The sequence below is a fragment of the Lynx rufus genome, unplaced genomic scaffold (genome assembly GCF_022079265.1).
Source record: "Lynx rufus isolate CCGP_SWC_20201006 ecotype Redwood Valley unplaced genomic scaffold, mLynRuf1.p SCAF_11, whole genome shotgun sequence".
Taxonomy (NCBI): Eukaryota; Metazoa; Chordata; class Mammalia; order Carnivora; family Felidae; genus Lynx; species Lynx rufus.
This window is the reverse complement of record NW_025814825.1, coordinates 34,845,901-34,868,817: the sequence shown is the minus strand read 5'-3', so window position 1 is coordinate 34,868,817 and position 22,917 is coordinate 34,845,901. Positions and strand designations below refer to the sequence as shown.

The 22,917-nt window shown below is 44.2% G+C and overlaps 1 protein-coding gene across 4 annotated transcripts in view; it reads left to right on the top strand.

The window, feature by feature from the left end:
• The first annotated feature begins 3,084 nt into the window (after positions 1-3,084).
• MYOF (myoferlin) overlaps positions 3,085-22,917 on the top strand; it is a 152,958-nt gene continuing 133,125 nt past the window's right edge. For 2 of the 4 annotated variants that reach the window (XM_047073186.1, XM_047073184.1), the window contains exon 1: positions 3,085-3,325. In XM_047073186.1, the coding sequence (XP_046929142.1) occupies positions 3,238-3,325 (88 nt within the window). In that variant the 5' untranslated portion in view covers positions 3,085-3,237. The remainder of the gene's footprint in view (positions 3,326-22,917) is intronic. The other 2 variants (XM_047073188.1, XM_047073187.1) reach the window with 1 other exon arrangement.

Sequence of the window (22,917 nt, the reverse complement as noted above, 5' to 3'; positions counted from 1 at the left end):
GGAATTGGAATAAGATATTATGAATCTTCATTTCTCTTCCACTAACCCCTCTTTACTACCCCTTACTTTGCTCCTTACATCTAGAGTTTTTGCGAAGACTTCCTCTTTTCTATTTCTTTTTCTCTGGTGAAAGCAGTAAATGATAGACATGTGAAAGCTGGCATGTAGTCCCCACTATAGTTGGGGAGCTCCATCAGGTCAGAAATTCAGCTTATTCTCCACTGAAGCCCCAGCCCAAACCCCCCAGAAACATAGAAACAGACCCACACATCTACATATGACCTAGATTTGGGGAAGGGCAAATTCTTCAATAAATTGTAATAGAGCATTTGAATATTCATATTTGAAAAGATGAAACGTGACCTCTAACATAGTCAATTACAAGTAGAATATAATCAACTACATAGTGGAATGCATGCACTCTTTGATACAATTCCACTCATAGGTTAGATCCTAAATATGCTCATGCACATTTGTAGCAGGAAACAGGCACAAGGATGTTCACAATAGCCCTGTTTGTAATAGCCTCAAACTCTGAATACTCCAATGTCCATCAAAAGTAGAGTGGATTAATAAAATGTGGTATGCTCACACAGTGAAATGTTAGATAGCAAAGAGCAAACAAAGTAGTTACCTGGATGAACCTCAAAATGTAATGTTGAAAAAAATAAGCCAGGGGCGCCTGGGTGGCGCAGTCAGTTAAAGCGTCCGACTTCAGCCAGGTCACGATCTCGCGGTCCGTGAGTTCGAGCCCCGCGTCAGGCTCTGGGCTGATGGCTCGGAGCCTGGAGCCTGTTTCCGATTCTGTGTCTCCCTCTCTCTCTGCCCCTCCCCCGTTCATGCTCTGTCTCTCTCTGTCCCAAAAATAAATAAACATTGAAAAAAAAATTTTTTTAAATAAAAAAAATAAGCCAAACACAATTCATACTATATGATTCCTTTTATACAAAGGTCATAATACAGCCAAGAATTCATTCTGTATGAATATATGTATGTGTGTATTACATATATAGGTATAAATATACATGTATACAAAATTCATAATGTATAAAGCAATTCATATTATAATATAAAGGTCATAATCAAGCAAACTATTTTGGGGGTAAACACTATGAAGCACAGAAATTGTTACCATAAAAATCAAGATAGTGGTTACCTCTGGGGGGAAGGGAAGAAGGTAGATGTGACATATGGGTTATAACAAAGGGCTGCTGGAGTGTTGGCAATGTTCTCTATCTTCCCTGGATGCTCATTTGTTAAACTGTCACATTTATGTTCTATGAATTTTTTCAAAAATATATTTCACAATGAAAAGGAGATATAAAAACGAGCCAAGCAAAATAAACACAATTTTGTTTATATTCCACCAAAATGTAGTCTATTTAGTCTGTGTGTCTAAATATATTGAGTCTAATATGGTCCCTTTCGTCAATAATGTATATAGCGTTGGCTTCATTGGTTGTTTGTATAAGCCATTGAGAAACTCACAGAGATAGAATTCCAATAGATAAACCATGTTCTTTCAATGCACTTGAAGCATTTGCTTACAAATGGTCTTGTTGGTTATATGTTCAAAAACAGAAATAAACCCTGTGTTTCTTCACCCTAAGTTCTTAGCCTTTTCTTCTGAAACACAGTGATTTAAAGCCAATTTACTTTATGGGACATGCTATGAAATCATGTTCAAGCATGAACTTCTGGTTCTGTACGTGTGTGACTTAGTGCATGCTCCGTGCCAGGACCCCACACTAAGACCTTTATCTTATGACAACTTTACCTTAGATTAGATCACTGCAGAAAAGAGGGGGTTAGAACCTTGTAAGGTGACATAACTCAAAGTGAAGCAGGGACCCATACTCAGGTCTGGCTGGCTACTAACCCCAGGCATCTTCTAGGATCGTAATCATCAGGTTACACCACCCAACACACCCTCAGGGGCACAAAGAGTTTTATTTGACCAAACTGTAGTCAGGCTCCTCTGAACCTTCCCATGGGCCTATCTGTGCACTTCCTTGTAAAAGTCACTTTAACCAGAACCCCCCACCTTCCGTATCTGATCACTCTTGACATCTGATGGGGTTTCTCATTCTCTCCCATCACCCAGCTGATATCTGGCCATCCTGACCTACCTTCAGCAAGAATCCTGTTAGATCTGTTTAACCAGAACCCCCTTTCTGACATTTCTTCCTGGTAACTTTCCATCCTGGCCCCCCACCCTGACTATGAATTCCCACTTGCCCCTGATGTACTTCAAGTTGAGCCCAATCTCTCCCCTCCACTGCAAAATTCCATTGCAGTGGTCCCTATACCTATTGCAAAGGTCCCCTTCTCTTGAATAAAGCCATATCATGCTTTAACAAGTGTCACTGATTTTTTTTTTTCTTTAGCAAAGGAATGGAAGACACTGCTAGGGATTAGCTGCGAAAGAGGGGAGAGTCACTTCTCCGTTTCCATTGAAGACTATTAGCAGCTTTGGATGGGCGAGGAAAACTTAAGTGCCCAGCTTTTTTTTTTTTTTTTTTTTTTTTTTAAGAAATCCTAAGCCGAATCCTTTTGTAAAGGAAAAGATCAGCTTCTACTACACCAATTTTGCAAACCCTCCGGATTGGGTTTGCTTGGAACAAACTCAGTTATTCCTCTGCATTCCAACAGGGGGCATCCTTTAACTGATTTTTTTTTTTTTTTCCCAAACCTTCCTCTAAGTGATTACTGAGTGGGTGTGTTCAGCAGCATGAGAGAGAAAACAGCAAAAGTAAAATTCCAAAAAAAAAAAAAAAAAAAAAAAAAGACTAAGCAAAGTTTTAAAACTCCACGAAGCGCAAAAAAGAATGAACGGGGTGGTGTGGAACACCAATTAATTCGGCTTTTGCCGAATTAAAAGTCAGAGGCGTCTTGGCGGTCTCCTGACCTGGCTGCATTTATTAGCGCCAAACCACTTCGGTTTCATTTGTTGCACATAATTATTTTTAGTTGAGGTTTCGCCCTTTTCACTTCCACATTTCCCAAATTCATAAGCGGGTGCCTGCAGCACTGCGGGGGCCCCGGGAGTTTGGGTATCAGTTTACACGTAGCCTTCAGTACACAATCCGTCAGAGATCCACCCAGTCGCCTCCCCCTACCCCACCCCTGCGCTCTGGACTGGAGAAATCTTACCTTCTCCCCCCGCGGCGCGCAGCCCCAGCGCACACTCCGCGTCAACTCGGCTGGCTGGCACTTGCCTTCTGCCCACGAAGAGCCATGCTTCGCGTGATTGTGGAGTCTGCCAGCAATATCCCTAAAACGAAATTTGGGAAACCGGATCCTATTGTTTCTGTTATTTTTAAGGGTAAGGAAGAGTTTTCTTCTTTTTCTCAGGTCCTGCTTTGGAAAGTTAGTTTCGTGGGTCAGTCTTTAACAGGCTGCGTTTTGTCCACGGATACAGCAAAACCTCTCTGGCTTTAAGCTGGATTGCTACCTGTGCAGGTGAGCGGAGAGGACCGATTTCTGTGGAAGGCATTTCATTTTCTCCAGAGTTTTGCGACTCATTGAATGACCGGATGTTTTAATTCTAATAATGTGATTTCTGTAAGCCCTTGTAGGGAAATATGTACTTGTTAATCCCCAAGTTTTAAGTCTTAAAAAGGGCTGTGTTGGTTCAAAGTAAGTTTGAGCAGTCTTGTGTGCATTTTTATTGTCTGTTTTCAAGAAGTGGGTGACCGAGGAAAAAGTGCGGTTGAGTTGTTCTAGGTACTGTTACTGCCTAACACAGCCCATTTGCCGCTACTTTGTCACCGGCTTTTGGGAGGTGGAGCGAAGTTATTATTTTGGATTAGGTTGTCTTCATGTTGTTTTGTGCCATTTTGTCTTCGTCTCTCCAAACTTGGAGAATGTGGGTTCCATAGCTTTTAAGTTGCTCATAGAGGAAATAGCTCTGAACAAAGCAAGTCTGAAGTTTGGGCATCTACTTTGGTTCTGCTGAATAACCTTGAGCAAGTGACCTCCTTTCTCTGGATGTCAGTTCTCTTTTCTGTAAAACAGTGAGAAGGGTTTAGATTAGATCATCTTTAAAAGGCCTACTGTAATTCCAAAAGGTTATTTTTTTATGACGTTGAATTACAGTGGAAGGGGACAGGAGTGGCTAGTGTGAGAGTTTGCTCCCGGGCATTGTAAGTGATTCCAGTTTGGGCCCTGGTGATGTGTCTAAATCTGAGTTTAGCAGCTTTATCATTTTCTGTTTATCCAAGGTCACTGGCAAGGTATCCAATTTACTTCTTGGCAGGAGGGATGAGAGACAGAGGGGAGAACAGAGAGAAGGGGAGGCTTGATGGGCACAGGGTTCCTGACCACGCCTCTGACCACACCTCGAACATTTCTTTCTTCCTCCAGGAACCAACTACTTCTCCCTTCCAGTTTCTGATTTATCTATGCCTCTCTCTTTTCATTTGTCTATTTTATCTATTTCTCTTCTCAAACCTTTCTCCATTAGAATGAGCAAGAAAATGAAATGAAACCCAAAGTGGTCAATGGTTGTTTAGTTTATAAAAAAAAAAAAAAAAAGATTCAGAGAGCAAAAGTCCAATTCTTTTTTTATTTTTTATTTTTTATTTTCTTAATGTTTATTTATTTTTGAGAGAGAGAGAGAAAGAGACAAAGTGAGAGCAGGGGAGGGGCAGAGAGAGAGGGAGACCCAGATCTGAAGCAGGCTCCAGGCTCTGAGCTGTCAGCACAGAGCCCGACGCGGGGCTCAAACTCACGAGCCATGAAATCATGACCTGAGCCAGAGTCAGATGTTCAACCGACTGAGCCATCCAGGTGCCCCAAAAGTTCAATTCTTAAAAGACAACCTGGTTTGAGAATCTGTTTAGTAAATATCATGTACTCATGTTACAACCATGTTCTCTTACATGTATTAGTTGATCTTAAGTCTTTTGTTTTTCTTTGAAGTAATTGCATAACAGGACGTAGCATGAAAAGTTTGTACCTTCACCATTGACATGTAAAGACACATAAAAATATATTGGGTTCAACCTGGTGATGTCATTATTTGAGGCAAGTCACATAGATTATAGAGAAATTGGAGTTTAATACTGTATTGAAATCTGACTTGTATTTTGTCTGGAAAGTGTGTGCATTGGTCCAAACTTTTAAATGACTAAAAATATGCCTGAAACTATCAACATATGCACCCAGTTGAAAGTGGAAAACTTCAGTTAAATTGGGCAAATGTAGTCTCTCCAATTATATTTATTAGATCATTTAACTTGAGTCTCTTTTCCAGTTTCCTTTGGTTGTGCAAATTAAGTGGGAAAGTCAGTCAATCGTTCATCTGACCAGCAACCTAGCAGCAGAAACTCTGAACTCAGAGTAGGAACACCCGGACTGTGGCTGATATTTCCAGAATGACCCAGATTTAACCACCCGGGCCTCACCTTTCTCAGCTGTGGAATGGTGGGAACTGATCTCCTGGAGGTTCCTTCTGGCTGTAAAATCCTATTATTTTATAGTTCCATGTATTGAATACCTGTGCTCAGCAAGATGTGGAAGGCAGAGACTTAGGTACTGGAGCATATATGGTAACAGATTGAGAACACTGGGATGGCAAGCCCTTCCCAGGTGTGCGTCCCACTTTTGAGCACTGTAAGTGCTGACAGGACTAAGGATGCTTATTACAATGAGATGTCCTTCAGAGGGAACAGAGCCAGAGGCGCTTCACGATGTGGTGTGGAGGGGTAGAGTGTGGAGAGTGAGATGTAAAAGGCCCTACGAGAAGATCAGAGAAAGCCCCTGTGCTTATTCAAACGTGTAAAATTCTGACTATCAAGTACATCACATAGTAAGGTCAGGGCAAAAGGCAACTCTCCTCAAATTTCAAGATGGTAGGAAGAATGTCCAAGTGATGGGTGTTAGCGGCGATGAGTGTATAGACGCTGAGGACCTGGGAGACTAGTTACACTCCAGCAGGAAATGTGGTGCACTGACAACCAACTGGTTTAGAGTTGACCTCAGTCCGTGGTGTTCACTCCTCTTCTGAGGTTGACTACCGAACTTCTTAGGACCTGGTATGAACCAGGAGGATTTGGAAGTTACTCGAATCCCCATTGAGATATCATTGATATTTTCCAGTTCAGGAGTAGATTATGAAAACCACAGAGGTTATTTGATTTTTCACATCCTTGGGGTGCACCAGCTTCTGTAAACTAGCTCTGAATCTTAAGGCCAGAGCACCTGCAAGCCAAAAGTGGCCATTCTCTCTTGAGTTCTATGCCAAGAGCCAGGCTATGAAGCTAAATATGGCTGAGATTAGACTAGACAGATGCTTGTGGCTTCTCTCAACTCCAAGACTTCGTGATTCTCCCAAACATAACAGGTTTGAAAAACTTTTTTTTAATGATATTTAAAACATTTTAAAATAACGCAACGTAAAAACACAACAAACAATCCAGAAGGGATTGTACAACTCAAAAGTAAAAATTCTCGCCACGTTCTTCCTATTCTTTCTCTCCCTCCACTCTTACTATCTAGGAATAACTACTTAGAACAGTTTGATTTGAAATCTTCTTGACTTTCTGCTTTAGATATGTAACCTGTTCCAACATCTCCCTGTTAGCAGTGCTCTTACTGCAATGGATGTTCTTTTTTTTTTTTTTTTTTAATTTTTTTTTTTCAATGTTTATTTATTTTTGGGACAGAGAGAGACAGAGCATGAACGGGGGAGGGGCAGAGAGAGAGGGAGACACAGAATCAGAAACAGGCTCCAGGCTCTGAGCCATCAGCCCAGAGCCTGACGCGGGGCTCGAACTCACAGACCGCGAGATCGTGACCTGGCTGAAGTCGGACGCTTAACCGACTGCGCCACCCAGGCGCCCCTGCAATGGATGTTCTTAACAGTGCACATCTTTGTGAATGTGTGCATTACTGAAGGACAAGATTCTCTTTTTGGTAGTTGTTGCCTTTTGGGTTATGGGTTTGGGTTGTATTTTTTTTCTTTTATCTTTTTAAGTATTTATTTATTTTTCAGGATGGGGGGAGGGGCGGAGAGAGAGGGAAACAGAGAATCCCGAGCAGGCGCCACGCTGTCAGCGCAGAGCCTGACACGGGACTCAAACCCACGAACTGTGAAATCATGACCTGAACAGAAATCAAGAGTCAGACACTTAACCAACTGAGTCATCCAGGCACCCCTTTCTTTTTGATTTTTACAGATGGTTTTGTAGATTATTGCCATGGGTTTCCATTTTCCTTGTGTCTCATCTCTGGCTTTGGTGTCAAATCTCTCAGCATTAAATTGATTGAGAGGAAAGTTTCTTGCAGTCCTTTATATTGCTGTGCTTTTCCAATGTGGCCACATTGCATTCATATGAAACATCCAACTCTAGGGAGCATGATTGTTGCAACTGTAGCATTTTTCTCATTCCATCCTTGTGATATTGTCCATTCTGTCAGCTGGAATTTTTTCTTCTGGTCTTGTGTAGATCATTGCCTTGTGAAATGGCTCTGCTATTGTCCAAATGGTCACCACATAATTGTCCTATTATCACCTATTTTTCCAGGTACTTGTTGTTTCATTTGTACATGTTTTTGGAGTGAAACCTAGATATTTCTAGGAACTCCTTTCAAAGAGCTTATCGACTTTATAGCCTTTAGGAGACCACTTGACCCCTCTAAGAATCCTTTTCTTTTCTCATTTGAAAAATAGAGTTTTAATGGCTTATTTGAAGGGGAGTAGATCTGCAGAGATCCCCCAAGGCTGTGATTTATGTAACAAAGAATTTTCTATTTTTAGCAAAAAGTATTTTACTATTTGAAAATTTACAGTTAAATATTCAAAAATAACCTTTTAAATAAGCAGAAAAGGAAAATGAAATTCTATTTAAGAAGGAGGAAGCATGGTGGGAAAAAGATCCAATGGTTTTCATTCACTGTCATCCGTGAGGGCGCCTGATGAGCAACCCACAGGTGACTTGGTTTACCCAGATACACCATAGGACGAGTCAGGGCTCAACTGACAATCATGCTGTGCTGGTACCCCCATAGAACCACTGTCCTGCATTTACTAAACTCTCGGGAAAGCAGAAGTGTTTAATTTACTGAGTCATTTCCCTCACTTCCGGGAGTACAGAACTTGGAGAGTCACCGCCTAAGGAAAGTGTCCCCACTCTAGTGAATGAAGCATGGGAACTCTCAAAGGTATTCTTCCTAAAGGCACATTTTACAGGTCCCAGTCATTTATAAAGCCACGAATGCCTTTTAAAAATGAATTAATGTGGTTTGTTTTTCTTCTCCTCTTGCACAATGTATCTTACTTACATGTGTGCCCTCAAGGCATGCCCAAAGTTGCTGGTATTTGTCTGGTTTGGGTTTACTGGTGAGTTTCCCCATCCCTATGGGATTTGGCCCTGCTGAAAAGGAATGAGATTTTTATATCCTCTGCAACCTCTAGCACATCACTGATGCTGAATATGCATTTTAAATGTTGACCATGGAAGCAAGAGCTGGCAGAAGATTTGAGTCAGCTTAGTGCAATAAAGTCATTGATTCTTGGTCCTGAAAGGGACCTTCAGAAGCCTCCCCATCTCCCTTCTCTCAGGAAGAATTAAACTTAATATTCTCTTAGGTGCTTTGTGGATGAGGTTTGGCAAAGGGTCACTTCACACATGTCTGAACACTGAGCATAATCAATTCCTAGTACCTGCTACCCAGGGGCAAACCGGTGTTGTAGTACTTTTTTATTCAACGTTTATTTATTTATTTTGAGGAGGGGTGGGGAATAGAGAGAGGCAGAGAGAATCCCAAGCAGGCTCCGCGCTATCAGCTCAAACCTATGAACCACGAGATCGTGACCCGAGCTGAAATCGAGAGTTAGACGCTTAACTGACTGAGCCACCCGGGCGCCCCGGTATTGTAGTGCTTTTTGCATTCTTGATCTTGCAAGGAAAATGTGAAGTTGTAAGCTTTTATGTTGCAAATTCATACGTGAACTGTGCAGTGGTGTATACCAGATAATGCATGTACCACGATGTGTCAACGATCACCTATCCTCTGTATAATTTCTATTGAACAACTGTTCTGTTGAGTAGGAGTGTGCTGTCAGTGTTTCTGAGCACCCAGAAACAACTTCTTGGACATCTGGCACCTTAAGTTTTATCAGCTAACAGAATTAGGCATTAGATTGCAAAGCCTATCGGGCATTAGGGTGCAAGGCCTCTGGGCTTTGGAGCCAAGGAGGCCTGAACGAGAATCCAGTCTCCCGCCCCTTACTTCCTGCGTGTTCAGGGGCAAATGAATTAAAATTTCCAGCTTCACTCTTCTTAATAACTGCCCCCCCCAACCCTGCAGCGTTGTTTGAGGGTTAAATGAATATACATGTGATATTGCACATGGGAACCCCTAAATTTCCTTCCGCATTTGATAACATTTACTTCCATGGAGATCTACAAGCACCAGACAGTATGTGAGGAATAAGTCTAGAAAAATATACATAGCATGGTTAGGCCTCCTAAGCCTAGCAAATCAACTAGTTAGAACACGAGAACGAGATACAAACCAGAATAGACATAGGGAATTACGATGCTAGAGCAGATGGACGAGGAATAAGCTTTGCAGGGAAGTATCACTTGACTCAGTCTTAAAGGATGATGTAATTTGACAGAAATAATGAAAAGGAAGACATTCTAGGCTTTGGAAGAACACAGAAAGGCCAGGGAGCATGGGCCTGTGTGGTGAGGTTTCCAGAGGGTAATCCGGTGTGGTTAGGGATTGCACTTTGCTTATAAACTAGTGGTGAGACACTAGGCAGCACTGTGAGATTAGTTCTAGTCAAGGTGACTGAACAGGTTTACTGGTTGAGGCAAATGCTTTGCAGGGCAGAGGGAGCTCATCCCAGGGTTAGAACGAGAAGGAAAGGACTGGCATGCAAGATACTAAGAAAGCAATCCGACTGAATTAAATTAATAAGAAAACTGCCCTGGGCAGGCTAATTCTTCACACTCCTCTCTGAAACAGAACATCAGCCTGTTTTTCCTCCCAGCCAGGGTGTTCACCCTGTAGGCGAGTGTGGGGCTGGGGGTGGGGGCGGGGGGTGGAGTGGCTCTGCAGAAGGCCAGCATGAGAATGTTAGCTACCTGAGACCGGTGGGAAGGTAGCCACTAAGAGAAGAAAAACAGAAATAAAAAGTGGCGGGAAAGACAAATTTCGCTGTTTTCCCAAAGGCCAACAGGGTGCATTTCTTCAACCAAGCTGAGCTGAGGTCTCATTCACATAAAGTCCTTCTCCCCCTAGCCAAGTGTCCTGCCTGAAGGGTGAGGTGTCATGGCCAGCAACTGTTTAATTTCAAGGAACACATGCCCACGAGCTTGTTCAAGTAAAGCGTGGTTTAGTCTTTCTGTTTTTTCCCCAAAGCTAGAGAGAAATCTCATGGAATCTAAATTACGGGCCTCACAGGAGCCAGAATGGTGTTAGGCAAGGTGGCATTCACTCTCTCTCCCCAGGGGACTATCAGGCCTCATGCCTCTGTTCCTTCCTGCACAGGGCTTCCATTTTCTCTCTGCACATTGGCTGCCTTCATGGAGTCTCTTACTCCTGCTTCCCTGCAATTGGCAGCATGCATGGGGCTTTGGGTTACCATGGAGGTGACTTGGTCCTGACTCTACATCTCTTATGGCCTCAGTGTCTCTTGGTGGGGATCTTTAAGAGAAAGATACCAATTGGCTCTGTTTTCATCAGGTGTTCACTTCTGGTCCAATCAGCTGTGCAAGGGATACATACACACACAAGGTGGGTATCCCAGATGTCTCTACTACACAAGATGAGCTTTGATGGCCTAGACCATGAACTGTCTGGCCCACCTCCCTCCAGCTTAGGCATTTGACCTGCTTTGCCATCTTTGGTTACTATCTGACCAACCCCACCACATCCCCTAAAAGAGTCTCCTTCTTTCTGTAATCAACACAATTCAGGTAAAGTGATGAGGTTTGGACTGGGCAGACCAAGTTTCACTCTTGGATGTGTCATTAGGAGCTAAATATTTTGTATTTTGTTTGTTTTGAGAGAGAGTTCGAGCAGGAGAGGGAGAAAGGAAGAGAGAGAGAGGGAGTGAGAGAGAATATCCCAAGCAGTCTCCACACTCAGGGTGGAGCTGGTCATGGGGCTCAATCCCATGACACTGAGATCATGACCTGAGCTGAGATCAAGAGTCGAGAGCTTAACCAACTGAGCCACCCAGGCACCCCAGAAGCTAAATATTTTTGAACAACTATATTTCTGAGCCTTTATTTCTTCATGTATAAAATGAGGAGAATGATATGTACCTCACAAGGACATTGTAAGGATCAACAATGATAAAATATCTAAAGCAGTATCATAGGGTCTGGCATATAATACCAGACCGTCCTTGACCTATGAGGGTGTTACACTCCATTAAACCCATCCTCAGTTGAAAATATCGTAAGTTGAAAATGCATAGGGATGCCTGGGTGGCTCAGTCAGTTAAGCATCCTACTCTTGATTTCAGCTCAGGTCATGATCTCACAGTTGTGAGATCTCCCTTTCTCTCTGCCTCTCTCTCTCTCTCTCTCAAAATAAAGAAACACTAAAAAAAAAAAAAAAAGAAAATGCACTTAATACACCTCATGTACAGAACGTCATAGCTTAGCAGAGCCTACCTTGAACATACCCAGAACACCTACATTAGCCTTCATCATCTGGACAAAATCATCCCACACAAAGCCTATTTTATAATACAGAGTTGAATATCTCATGTAATCATTGAATACTGTACTGAAAGTGAAAAACAGAATGGCTGTATGGGTGCAGAACGGTTGTAAGTGTATCAGTTGTTTCCCTGTGTGATTGTGCAGGTGACTGGCAGCTGTGGCTCGCTGTCCCTGCCCAGCACCACGATAGTATTACACTGCATAGGGCTGGGCCTGGACAAATCCAAATTCAAATTCAAAGTACATTTCTACTGAATGCATATCGCTTCTGCACCTTCATAAAGTTGGAAAATTGAGTTGTACCATCGCAAGTTAGGAGACATCGGTCGCTGTACGGCACTCACTTCCTCCCCCTTTATATGCCCCACTCTTTACCCCACTGCTGGGGGGGGCAATGCAAAACGCTGGGGGACACTTGAGGGGTGGCCCAAACTTAGAGGAATAAATGGGATGCCCAGTAGCTAGGATGCACAAACAGTTTGAAGGCAGAGCCAGTGTTAGATTCATCTGTGGGAGCACGTTGTAACTTCTTGACCAGGCCCACTATACGTTCTTTGTTGGTGGTGGTGTTTGAATTGTGGTTCAGTGTATACAGCATAAATGTTACCATTTTGACCATTTTAAGTGTGCGTCGAATAGCATTAAGTACATTCGTGTTGTTGTACGGTCATCACCGTCTTCTGTCTCCAGAACTTTTTCATCTTCTCAAACTGAAACTCTGTAGTATTCATTAAATAATAATTCCTCATTCCCCCCTCCCGCACCCCCAGCCCCTAGCATCTATCATTCTATTTTCTGTCTCTGTGAATTTGACTGTCTAGATACCACATCTGAGTGAAATCATTCAATTTTTGTGACTGGCTTATTTCACTTGGCATAATGTCCTCAGGGTTCATCCATGTTGTAGAAGGTGTCAAAATTTTTGTCTTTCTTAAGGCTGTACGTATATGCCACATTTTGTTTATCCATTCATCCATCGATAAGCACTTAGGTTGCTTCACTTTTTGGCTGTGGTGAGTAGTGTAGCTCTGAACGGTACTGTTTTTGAGTTCCTGCTCTTAATTCTTTTGGGTATATACCCCGAAGTGGAATTGTTGAATCATGTGGTAATTCTATGTTTAATGTTTTGAGCCACTACCACACTGTTTTCCATACTGACTGCATGATTTTAAGAACATTCCCACCAGCAGTGTGCAAGGTTCCAATTTCTCCATATCCTCGCCAGCACTTATTTTTCTGGTTTGTCTTGTTCTGTTTTGTTTTTGTTTTTGTAATAGTCATCCTAATGGATGTGAACATACTAGATTCTTAGCAACTCTCGGTTGACTTGGATTTTCAACCCGCACTTACGTCAGTAACTCCGAATAAGGGTCTCTGCCTTATTCTGTATTCTGTAGCCTCGGTGGCCAGCATCAAGGCAGCCCTCTTGTGAAGGGACGTCTGCCTGGCAGGGGCCCAGCATCCGCCTGAGAGAGGCTGATGGCCTGTTAGCCAGTGGAGCCCTGACCCTGTGATGTCTGTGGCTGAGGTCGTGCCAAGAGCTATAGCAGGGCTGAAGGCAAATGGAAAATAGCTTTGGTCTCCTGCAGTTCCAGGACTTCTGGTTGGTCGGGGCTCCCCAGCCCAGGGTTGGAACCAGCGGTCACTCATCTGTGCTTCCCAGCAGCACATCCTGACAGGTCCCTCTGTATTTATTTCTCATAACATCCTATGCTCTTTCATGGCACCTATCAGAACATACAGTTGTACATTTGCTGGCTTATTTGATTTCTGTCTGCCTCCTCCATCGGGCAGTAACCTTCTTGAAGGGCAGGGACTATGTCTGTTTCCCCAGCACCTAGGTTAGTGCTTGGCAGACGGTAAATGATCAAGAAGGAGTTACTGAATGAGTGCTTCTGGCTTCTCCCCTCGTTCACTCAGGTCATGTCACCAGACCAAAATGGGTCCCCTCCTTGGGGAGTTATAGACAAAGACTGTACATGTGGAGTTGCCTCTCAACATCATCTTTGTTTGTACAAATAAGGAGATCACGGGAATAATTCCATAGCCATGGCAGACTCCTTTTATTAGGGCTTGGGATGAATATTCAGGGGGAGGGGATTTTAACATTATAGTGAAACTGAGGCAACTGTCGGGCACTTTCTGGCTCATCCCTGTAGGCATCCTCCTCAACTGTTTCTTTTCCTGTTTCAGCATTTTGTTAGTTAGCTTCTAAAAGATGAAATCGACAGTGAGGCAGAAGCTTTTAGGAATGTGCTGAGTTCAGAAAGTCAGTCCTGAGTTCAGGGGGTCAATGGTGAATTCAGGGGTCAAAGGGTCTTATCGGTGACAGGGTCTCACAGACCAGATGGGACCAAAGGCGACCAGATCCCTCTGCCCACAAAGTACAAAACTGATCTTGGGTTCTTAAGGCTTCAGAGTTTCCACAGGCTGCACCTCAAAGGAAGCTGGAAGGCAGAGGAACTGCAGCCTACCTCTGACTTTGATATTGGGCTTTGGTCTTATTAATGGCAAGAAACTTCTCTGAACCTCAGTCTTCCCGGCTGTGAAGTGGGTATAAGACCTACCTCTGAAGGTTGTCAAAGTCAAACAAGATATATTTAAAGTACTTGGACTAGGCGCATCTAGGTTAAGTATCTGATTCTCAGTTTCGGCTCAGGTCATGATCTCACAGGTTGTGAGTTCAAGCCCTGCATTGGGCTCTGCACTAACAGCATGAAGCCTGCTTGGGATCTGTCTCCCTCTCTCTGCCCCTCCCCCACTTGCTCTCTCTCTCTTTCTCTCTCAAAATAAATAAGCATTTAAAAAAATTGGGGCGCCTGGGTGGCGCAGTCGGTTAAGCGTCCGACTTCAGCCAGGTCACGATCTCGCAGTCCGGGAGTTCGAGCCCCGCGTCAGGCTCTGGGCTGATGGCTCAGAGCCTGGAGCCTGTTTCTGATTCTGTGTCTCCCTCTCTCTCTGCCCCTCCCCCGTTCATGCTCTGTCTCTCTCTGTCCCAAAAATAAATAAACGTTGGAAAAAAAAATTTTAAAAAATAAAAAAGTACTTGGACTAAAAGTATATGTTTACTGGAGTGCCTGACTGGCTTTAGTGGGAAGAACATACAACTCTTTTTTTTTTTTTTTTTCATGCAACTCTTGATCTCTGGGTTTTGAGTTCGAGCCCCACATTGGGTGTAGAGATTACTAAAAATAAATAAATAAACTTAAACTTTACGCTGATCTCACCTCTTGAAGTTTGGCTCTTTTTGCATGTGGAAAAGTAAAAAATTAGTGGTGTAGGTTAAGGACTAAGGAAGTATGAAGCTTGCGAATCAAATGAGGAGAGCTGATGCAGGACATTTATGTTCTCCTCTTACAAGGTGAAGCTACTAATCTAGGAAAGAGGTCTAGGTTGGGCTCATTATTTTGTCAAAACAATGAGTCAGTTTGGTGAAAATAAAATAGAGCTGTACTCATTGTATTTACCTCCTTCGGCAGTCACTTATTTGTGTGCTCAATTACTGAGAGCAGAACTGTCTGCTGAAACGTTCTGGGACAGTGGAGATGTTCGAGGTCTGCCCTGTGTGTTATGGTAGCCACGAACCACATGTGGCTGCCGATCACTGAAACGCGGCCAATGTGACTTGAGGAATTAGATGTTTAATAATACTTGATTTTCATTAATCTAGATGGACACAGCCACGTGTGGTTATTGCACAGCACAGATAGCAGAAGACAGTCACAGCCGTGAGGGGCCTGGGACTTCCTGTCACTCACTGCTGCCCACCATCTCTGAACCTCAGTTGTCCCATCTACAAAACGGACAGGATAGCAGTCCCCACCTCAGAGGGTGGCTGTGAGGGTTAGCATGATTAAAGGAAAGCACTTATATAGAAAGTGCTATAAGTGTTCCTTGCTACTTAGGTCTTCCGGAGATTCTGGCATGGTGGGAGAGATAGCCTGAGTACCAACCGCCTGCTACACCACCACCACCATTTATTAAATTCTTATACTAGGCCCACACCTGTGTGTATTATCTTATTTAATCCTCATGGCATTTTTTAGGAACTAAGTCTTATTATCATCTTTGTTTTACACGTGGGGAAACTGAGGCAGAGGCCGGTCAGGATTCAACTCAGGACTGTCTGATTCCAGAGTCTCCAATGTGTATTCCCTGAGGTCAACATGGGTAAAGAGGTAACACACACCCTGTGCCTTAAACAACCAAGTCAAATTATGAATGCTTCCTTTCCACTCTGAATGGATTGCGTTGTTCAGTGTGTGGAGATCGTTTCAGACCCAGCCTGAAAGAGGAAGAACATGTACCAAGAACACAAAAACTTTTAAAGAAGAATAAAAGTAAAACCCAGCCCTCTTGGGGTGAGTTTCCACAGGGTAATGAAAGCCTTTATGACTTTGTGACTCAGAAGCTCAGAGCTGAAATAGCTTAGCAGTGAATCAGTTCCTCTGATAGTCAAGTTGGAGCCATTTTATTAGTGGAGACTAAAACTCTAGCATATTCCAAGTAAAGTATTAAAAACCTAATATCTGAGGGGCACCTGGGTGGCTCAGTTGGTTAAACTTCCGACTTCAGCTCAGGTCACGATCTCATAGTTTGTGGGTTTGAGCCCCGCATCAAGCTCTGTGCTGACAGCTCGGAGCCTGGAGCCTGCTTCGGATTCTGTGTCTCCCTGTCTCTCTGCCCCTTCCCTGCTCATGCCCTGTCTGCCTGTCTCTCTCTCTCTCAAAATAAATAAACATTAAACATTTTTTTTAATCTAATATTTGAGTGGAAGGGGAGTCTCCACTTAACCTCACCTCAGCTCTCTGGTTTATTACCTTTTACATTCCAGTGGCACAACTTATAAATTTTTTTAAAAATCCTTTTCTTTATCTCTCTCTCATTATCAAAAAATAAAAAAGGCTCTTTTTGCTGACCTCTCCTCATTGTCGGAAGTGACTGCCTTGGACGGTCCCTATTTCCCTCCCTTCTCTCTTTTGCTGTTGTGTCTCCTTACTGCTTCTCCCAAACATAAATTCGTTCAACAAGTGTTGACCAAGAGTGTACTCTGTTGGGTGCTCAGCACTGCAGGTGGGATCGGGAACTAGCCAGACTTGCCCCTGCCCGCACAGCTCCTGGTGCAGCTGTGAATCCAGCCAGAAGTCAGTGAATTCAGAGTTCAGTGGGTTTAAACTCCCGGAAAGTTAAAAAAAAAATGTTTTTCATTATTTGCAGATTCTATTGATGATGAGAGCTACTAAGTTCAGCAAGGTCTTCATATATATTTATTCTTACCGAATAAATGAACTCCCACTTTTTACGGTTGAAGTCCCACTTTTTAGGGGTTTGGGGAGGGCACGCGGCCTTGGTCAGGGTCCTGGAGCAGGTTCTATGCACATGCCCACTGCTGAGACTGTAACACCCCATGTGAGAGGCTGGGTCTTGGCCAAGGGTCCGGCCCACCCTGCGGTAATGCGCAGAGAGGCTCAGGGTTCAGACCCCTCTGCTTGGCATCCAGGCGCTCTCGCCTTCCCATTGTATTTCCTTGGCTAGAGTCAGCCCTGGGGCAGGTAGCCAGAGCAGTGCCAGGGCCTGGGACATTGGTGCCTTGGGGCCTCACACTTATGATCTCAGAGACCTTGTCTGGGGCTCCTCTGGTTTGTCCCAGTGTGCTGGACACATTATGGTGGCGTCCCCTGTATGACATAGCTTGAGGAAGGGCCTCCTCCCGGGGCCCTGAGACTAAGTTCTATGCTCTCTCCCACTGCTGTGTGCGTGTCTGGCTTTCTTTGTGCTTCATCTCTCTGGGCTAAGTCTACTTCCATCCCCATCCCAGACAGTCCCAATTCCCAGCTCTACCTTGTACCTGTGGTGACTGATCAGCCTAGCTTGCTAAAGAGCCCAGATGTCAAAGCCAGCCCCAGTTTAGGAAGGAGCACTGGGGACAGTGGATTAAACCACTGGCGATGGCAAAAATCCCATTGAAAGAGGTTATTTACTATGGGACACCGAGATCTCAGCTTCAGCAAAGCACAGCTAGAAGCTCGTTGCTTAGAAGGGATGGAATTGAATTATTAAGATTTTGACTCAGTGCTTTCTGCTTACTTTCAGAGTTCTTTTCTGTGACTTTCGTTTTCTCTTGATCTTGGAATCAAGGAAAGCAGAGGAACATGATCCTCTTTATATTGTTTGATGGTGGTAGTTTGTGATTCTGATTCTGATCCAACACAAAGGAATGTCTCCTGTGTCCTAGACAGCCTCAGGCTTTCTCATCTGATCTTCAGTACAGCCGTGCCGGGGACTTCTTCACCCTCTTCTACAGGGTACCCAGGCATTGAGAGGCCCTTCTGAAACTCTAGGAACTTTCCACCTCAAGCTGGATTTGAAGTGAATTTGCTCAGTACCAGCCTTCATTCATTCTCTAGCAAATTGTCTCAGAAACATACCAGGCAAAGGAAGGAGAGGTTAAAAAGCTAGGAGCCAGGATACCAGCATTCAAATTCTGGCTTTGTTTCTTAGTAGCAGGTGATCCTGAACAAGCTACTTAATTTTATTATGCCTCAAAATAAAGATAATAGTAACAAGTAACATATACCAAGCCCATAGAAGAGTGCCTGGTATACTATGAGCCCTATGGATGGGAGTTATTATTCCTGGGCATCTGGTACCAATACTTATTAATAACAAAATGTAGATACAGAGATCTGGAGAGCCAGCTCAAAGTCACACGGCTGGTAAGTGGTGAAAATATACAGCAGGTCACTTGACATCCTCAGCCCTCGGTGGAGGTTAAGAGCACAGGTCTGGAAATGAGGCAGGCTTGGGGCTGCAGCTCAGTTCTGCCACCCACTAGCTGTGTGGTCTCCGGCAAGTCGCTTAACATCACTGAACCTCAGTTTCCTCATCTGTAAAATGGCAATACTGATACCTCTGTTGTAAGAATTAGACGTGAATGTGTTCAAAGTGCCGGGCATGGAGTGGATGTTCACATGCAAAATAAACAGACAAGCCCAAGAGTCACACAGTTCGGTCCTCTACCGAGGCAGCTAATCCAGGTGCCTGGCCGACCTGGTATCTCTCCACCTGCAGCCCTGGCAAAAGGCAGAGCTGGAACACAACCACCCCCAGGGGCAGCTTTTTTTTTTTTTTTTAATTTACATCCAAATTAGTTAGCATATAGTGCAACAATGATTTCAGGAGTAGATTCCTTTATGCCCCTTACCCCTTTAGCCCATCCCCCCTCCTACAACCCCTCCAGTAATCCTCAGTTTGATCTCCATATCTATGAGTCTCTTCTGTTTTGTCCCCCTCCCTTATGTTCATCTGTTTTGTCTCTTAAAGTCCTCATATAAATGAAGTCATATGGTATTTGTCTTTCTCTGACTGACTAATTTCACTTAGCATAATACCGTCCAGTTCCATCCACGTAGTTGCAAATGGCAAGATTTCACTCTTTTTGATTGCCAAGTAATACTCCATTGTATATAAATACCACGTCTTCTTTATCCATTCATCCATCAATGGACATTTGGGCTCTTTCCATCCTTTGGCTATTGTTGATAGTGCTGCTATAAACATGGGGGTGCACGTGTGCCTTCGAAACAGCACACCTATATCCTTTGGATAAATACCTAGTAGGGCAATTGCTGGGTCGCAGGGTAGTTCTAGTTTTAGTTTTTTGAGGAACCTCCATACTGTTTTCCAGAGTGGCTGCACCAGCTTGCATTCCCACCCCAGGGGCCGCTTTTAGGAAGAAGATCCTGTAGGGGGTTGTCCAGATCGTTTGGGCTTCACCGCAGTTCCCTTGGAGGATTTGGTTTTGATTCAAGAGCTCAAATGCCTGTCAGGAGATCTCAAGAGGCTGGTGGGGGCACAGGCTATGGAAAGCAGAGTGGTAATCCTGCCTGCCTTTTTGTTTGGGCCTTTCTGTTTATCAGCAATATCAGTGACTATGTCAGAAAGGTACCAAACAGCTTTGCTTTTTATCATAGTTGCCGTTTGGCCAAAATAAATGCCTTTCCCCAGAACTCGTTTGACAACATAGCCTGGAGCAGTAGGGCAGCCAGGGTGGAGACGCAAAAAGTCAGAGATCCACATTTAGCCAGGTAGACCTGGATGGGCCACATGTCTCTGTGCTCCCCCCAGGTCCCTCTACATCCTGAGGGTGGGAGGAATCTCCTGCTGGCCCTTCCCAGAGCCTTCTCTGACCTCTCTGCTTATGGTGGAAATTCTCCCAGATGCTCGTGGCTGCCAGACTGACTGCCAGGGAGGAGCGGTCGCTGCCCGTCTGGCAGCTGTCCTGGGCGGGCCTCGGAGGTCTGGAACCGAGCCACGTGAGAGAACTGCTACACCAAGCCTGGGCCTAGCGTCACTGGGCGCTTCCTCTGGTCGCTGGGCCCTGCCCTCCAGGGCGGGCTCCACAGCCTGGGAGTGCCCTTGGGGCATGCAAGGGGTGCTGCCCAGGTGCCATAATACAAAATAAAAGCTCCTGGTTCAATGCTTCCTGTATGCTGGGCCGTGTGCTGAGCACTCTGTATTCGTTTTCTCACTTAATCATTAAAGCAACCCTAGTAATAATACATGAGCTTACGAAGTCAAATGCACTCAAATCATGGAATGATTACGCTGAGAGGAATACCAACACTATAAAATACAGTCCCAGCCTTCAAGGAGTCACCGTCTGGTCTTAATCCTCATAAGACTGTTCTGGGTCCTGTCTGCCAGAGTCTGAATCCCAGCTCCACCACTTAATAGCTGTGTGACCTCTGATAAATTGCTTAACTTCTCTTGTCTTGGTTTCTCCTTTTGTAATTGGGGAAGCTTATTACCTTTTAGGGTAGTTGTAAAGATTAGTGAGACAATCTATAGAAAGCTCCGGAAACAATGACTAGTTCAGAGCACTTAGTAACCGTTAGCCATGATTGGATGGTTTCAGGAGGTCTGTGATATTCTAGGTCAACTAGCAGGTGACTCTCCATTTGTCTATGAATGTTTCTCAAGACAAAAGTGGCCACAACCCAGGAGCCAGAGAAGATGAAGAAGTATTTCTGAATGGGAGGTCAAGTTTAGATGCATGGCTGGACCTAGAGATCTTGTTAATCTACTTTGCCTACCAAAAAGCTGAGGTACTTGGGGGGGGCTTTGTAAATGCCCTCTGACCCCCACTTCTCCTGGGGCCATGTCATAAGACACAGAAATCTAGCTAGGGAGGACTGGGGGGCTTCATAAATCACATGTTCCACTAGACCTGGAGGCAGACTTAGAGATCATCTAGTCTAAATTCCCCGGTGTTTACAAGAGGGACTCTGAGCTCAGTGGTTGAGCCTATGTCTCTCTGAGATCAAATCTCAAAGAATTGGAGAGTTCACTGATTTGAAAGTCCAGTCAGAAGAGCTGGGCCTGGGTGGCTCAGTCGGTTGAGCGTCCGACTTCAGCTCAGGTCATGATCTCACGGTTCGTGAGTTTGAGCCCCGCGTCAGGCTCTGTGCTGACAGCTCAGAGCCTGGAGCCTGTTGCAGATTTTGTGTCTCTCTCTCTCTCTCTCTCTGTCCCTTCCCTGCTCACGCTCTGTCTCTCACTCTCTCAAAAATAAAGAAACATTAAGAAGAGCTGGGCCAAGTCCTGCACTTTGCCCTGAAGGAGTATGAGGATCAGTGAGATGGCATGTCTTTGGAAGTACTGAAAAAGTGTTACCATTGTAGATGCTATTATTTCCATGGGCACCTGGTGGTACTCATTGTAGTAGAATTCTCCAGAGAAATGGAACCAGTAGGGCGTGTGTGTGTGTCTGTGTGTGTATGTGTGTGTGTGTGTGTGTGTGTGTTGACAGAGAGACTGAGAGACTTATTTTAAGAAATTGGCTCATGTGATTATAGAGTCCGGCAAATCTGAGATTTGAGGGGCAGTCCTGCAGGCTGGAAACAGGTAGGAATTCTATGTCACAGCCCCAAGACAGAATTCCATCTTCCCTTGGAAACCTCAGTTTTTACTCTAAGGCCTTCAGCTGTTTGGATGGGGCACATCCACCTGATGGAGAACAAACTCTTTCACATAAAGACAATTGGTTGTAAATGTTAATCACATCTATGAAATACCTTCGCAGTGACTTCTGGACTAGAGTTTGACTAAACAAGTGGCACCATAGCCTCGACAAGTGACACATGAAATGAACCGGCCCTCTCAGCACAAATGTAGCAGTCCGGTCTTAGGAGTCATGGTGGCTCCTCATCCCGTCCTGGAGAGCCCAGCATGGCTTGTGGTGTGATAGGCGCGCAGCAGAGGAAATGTTTCCGTGCGGGAGGGCGCGGTGGCTTGGCAAGGAGTGCTTGCTCAGTTCTCAGGGAAACCGTATTCAGAGGTTGGCATGCAGGTTAATTACTGCAGCGGTGACCTTCAGCGAACTGAGAGAGAAGCAGGCAGGCGTGACTTATCAAAAAACAGGAAATGTCCCAAAGAATGCCTTGAGTCATGGTCCAGAGTGTATTCTGCTTTTGAATCCGTTGTTATGTTCTGGGTTGAAAGTATTTAATTCCTTTCCATAGGAGGAAACTGTCATCTTAATAAAATTAGAGATGAGAACAGGGGGAGGTAGGTGATGTGGAAAAGGGGAAAAGAGCTTCCTGTAATTTAATCTGATGATCAGCCTCTGCAATTTAGACCTTTAAAAAAAATGTGGTGGAATTGAATAATTAAATAATATAAATATGTGACTCTGTGGCTATTGGTAAGAAAGAAATTTATTGGGGTGCCTGGGTGGCTCAGTCAGCTCAGCGTCCCACTCTTGATTTCGAGTCAGGTCATGATCCCAGGATCGAGGGATCGAGCCCTGAGTCCAGCTCCTTGCTGAGCGTAGAGCCTGCTTGGGATTTTCTCTTTCTCTTCGTCTGCCTGTCTCCCGTACTCTCATACTCTCGCACACACACTCTGTCTCTAAAGTAAAAAGAAAGAAAGAGAGAGAGAGAGGAAGAAATTTACCTTTGTTTTTTTTTGGCTGACATTTATGTGTGAATAGGTTTTCAATAAAATATAATGTGCACACATTCTGATAAAAAATAGAATCTCCTTTTTTAGAAGAGGTTGAGCTGGGTTTCTCCAGAAGGATAAGAGCCAATGTTAGCATGTAATCTTTACTTATTGACCAGGGAGAAGCGAGGAACAGCGGTTGAATGCATGGCCTATAGAATTAAACTAGTCCTGAGTTAGAGTGTTTCTTCCTAGCTCTGTGATCTTGCGCAACTTACCTAAC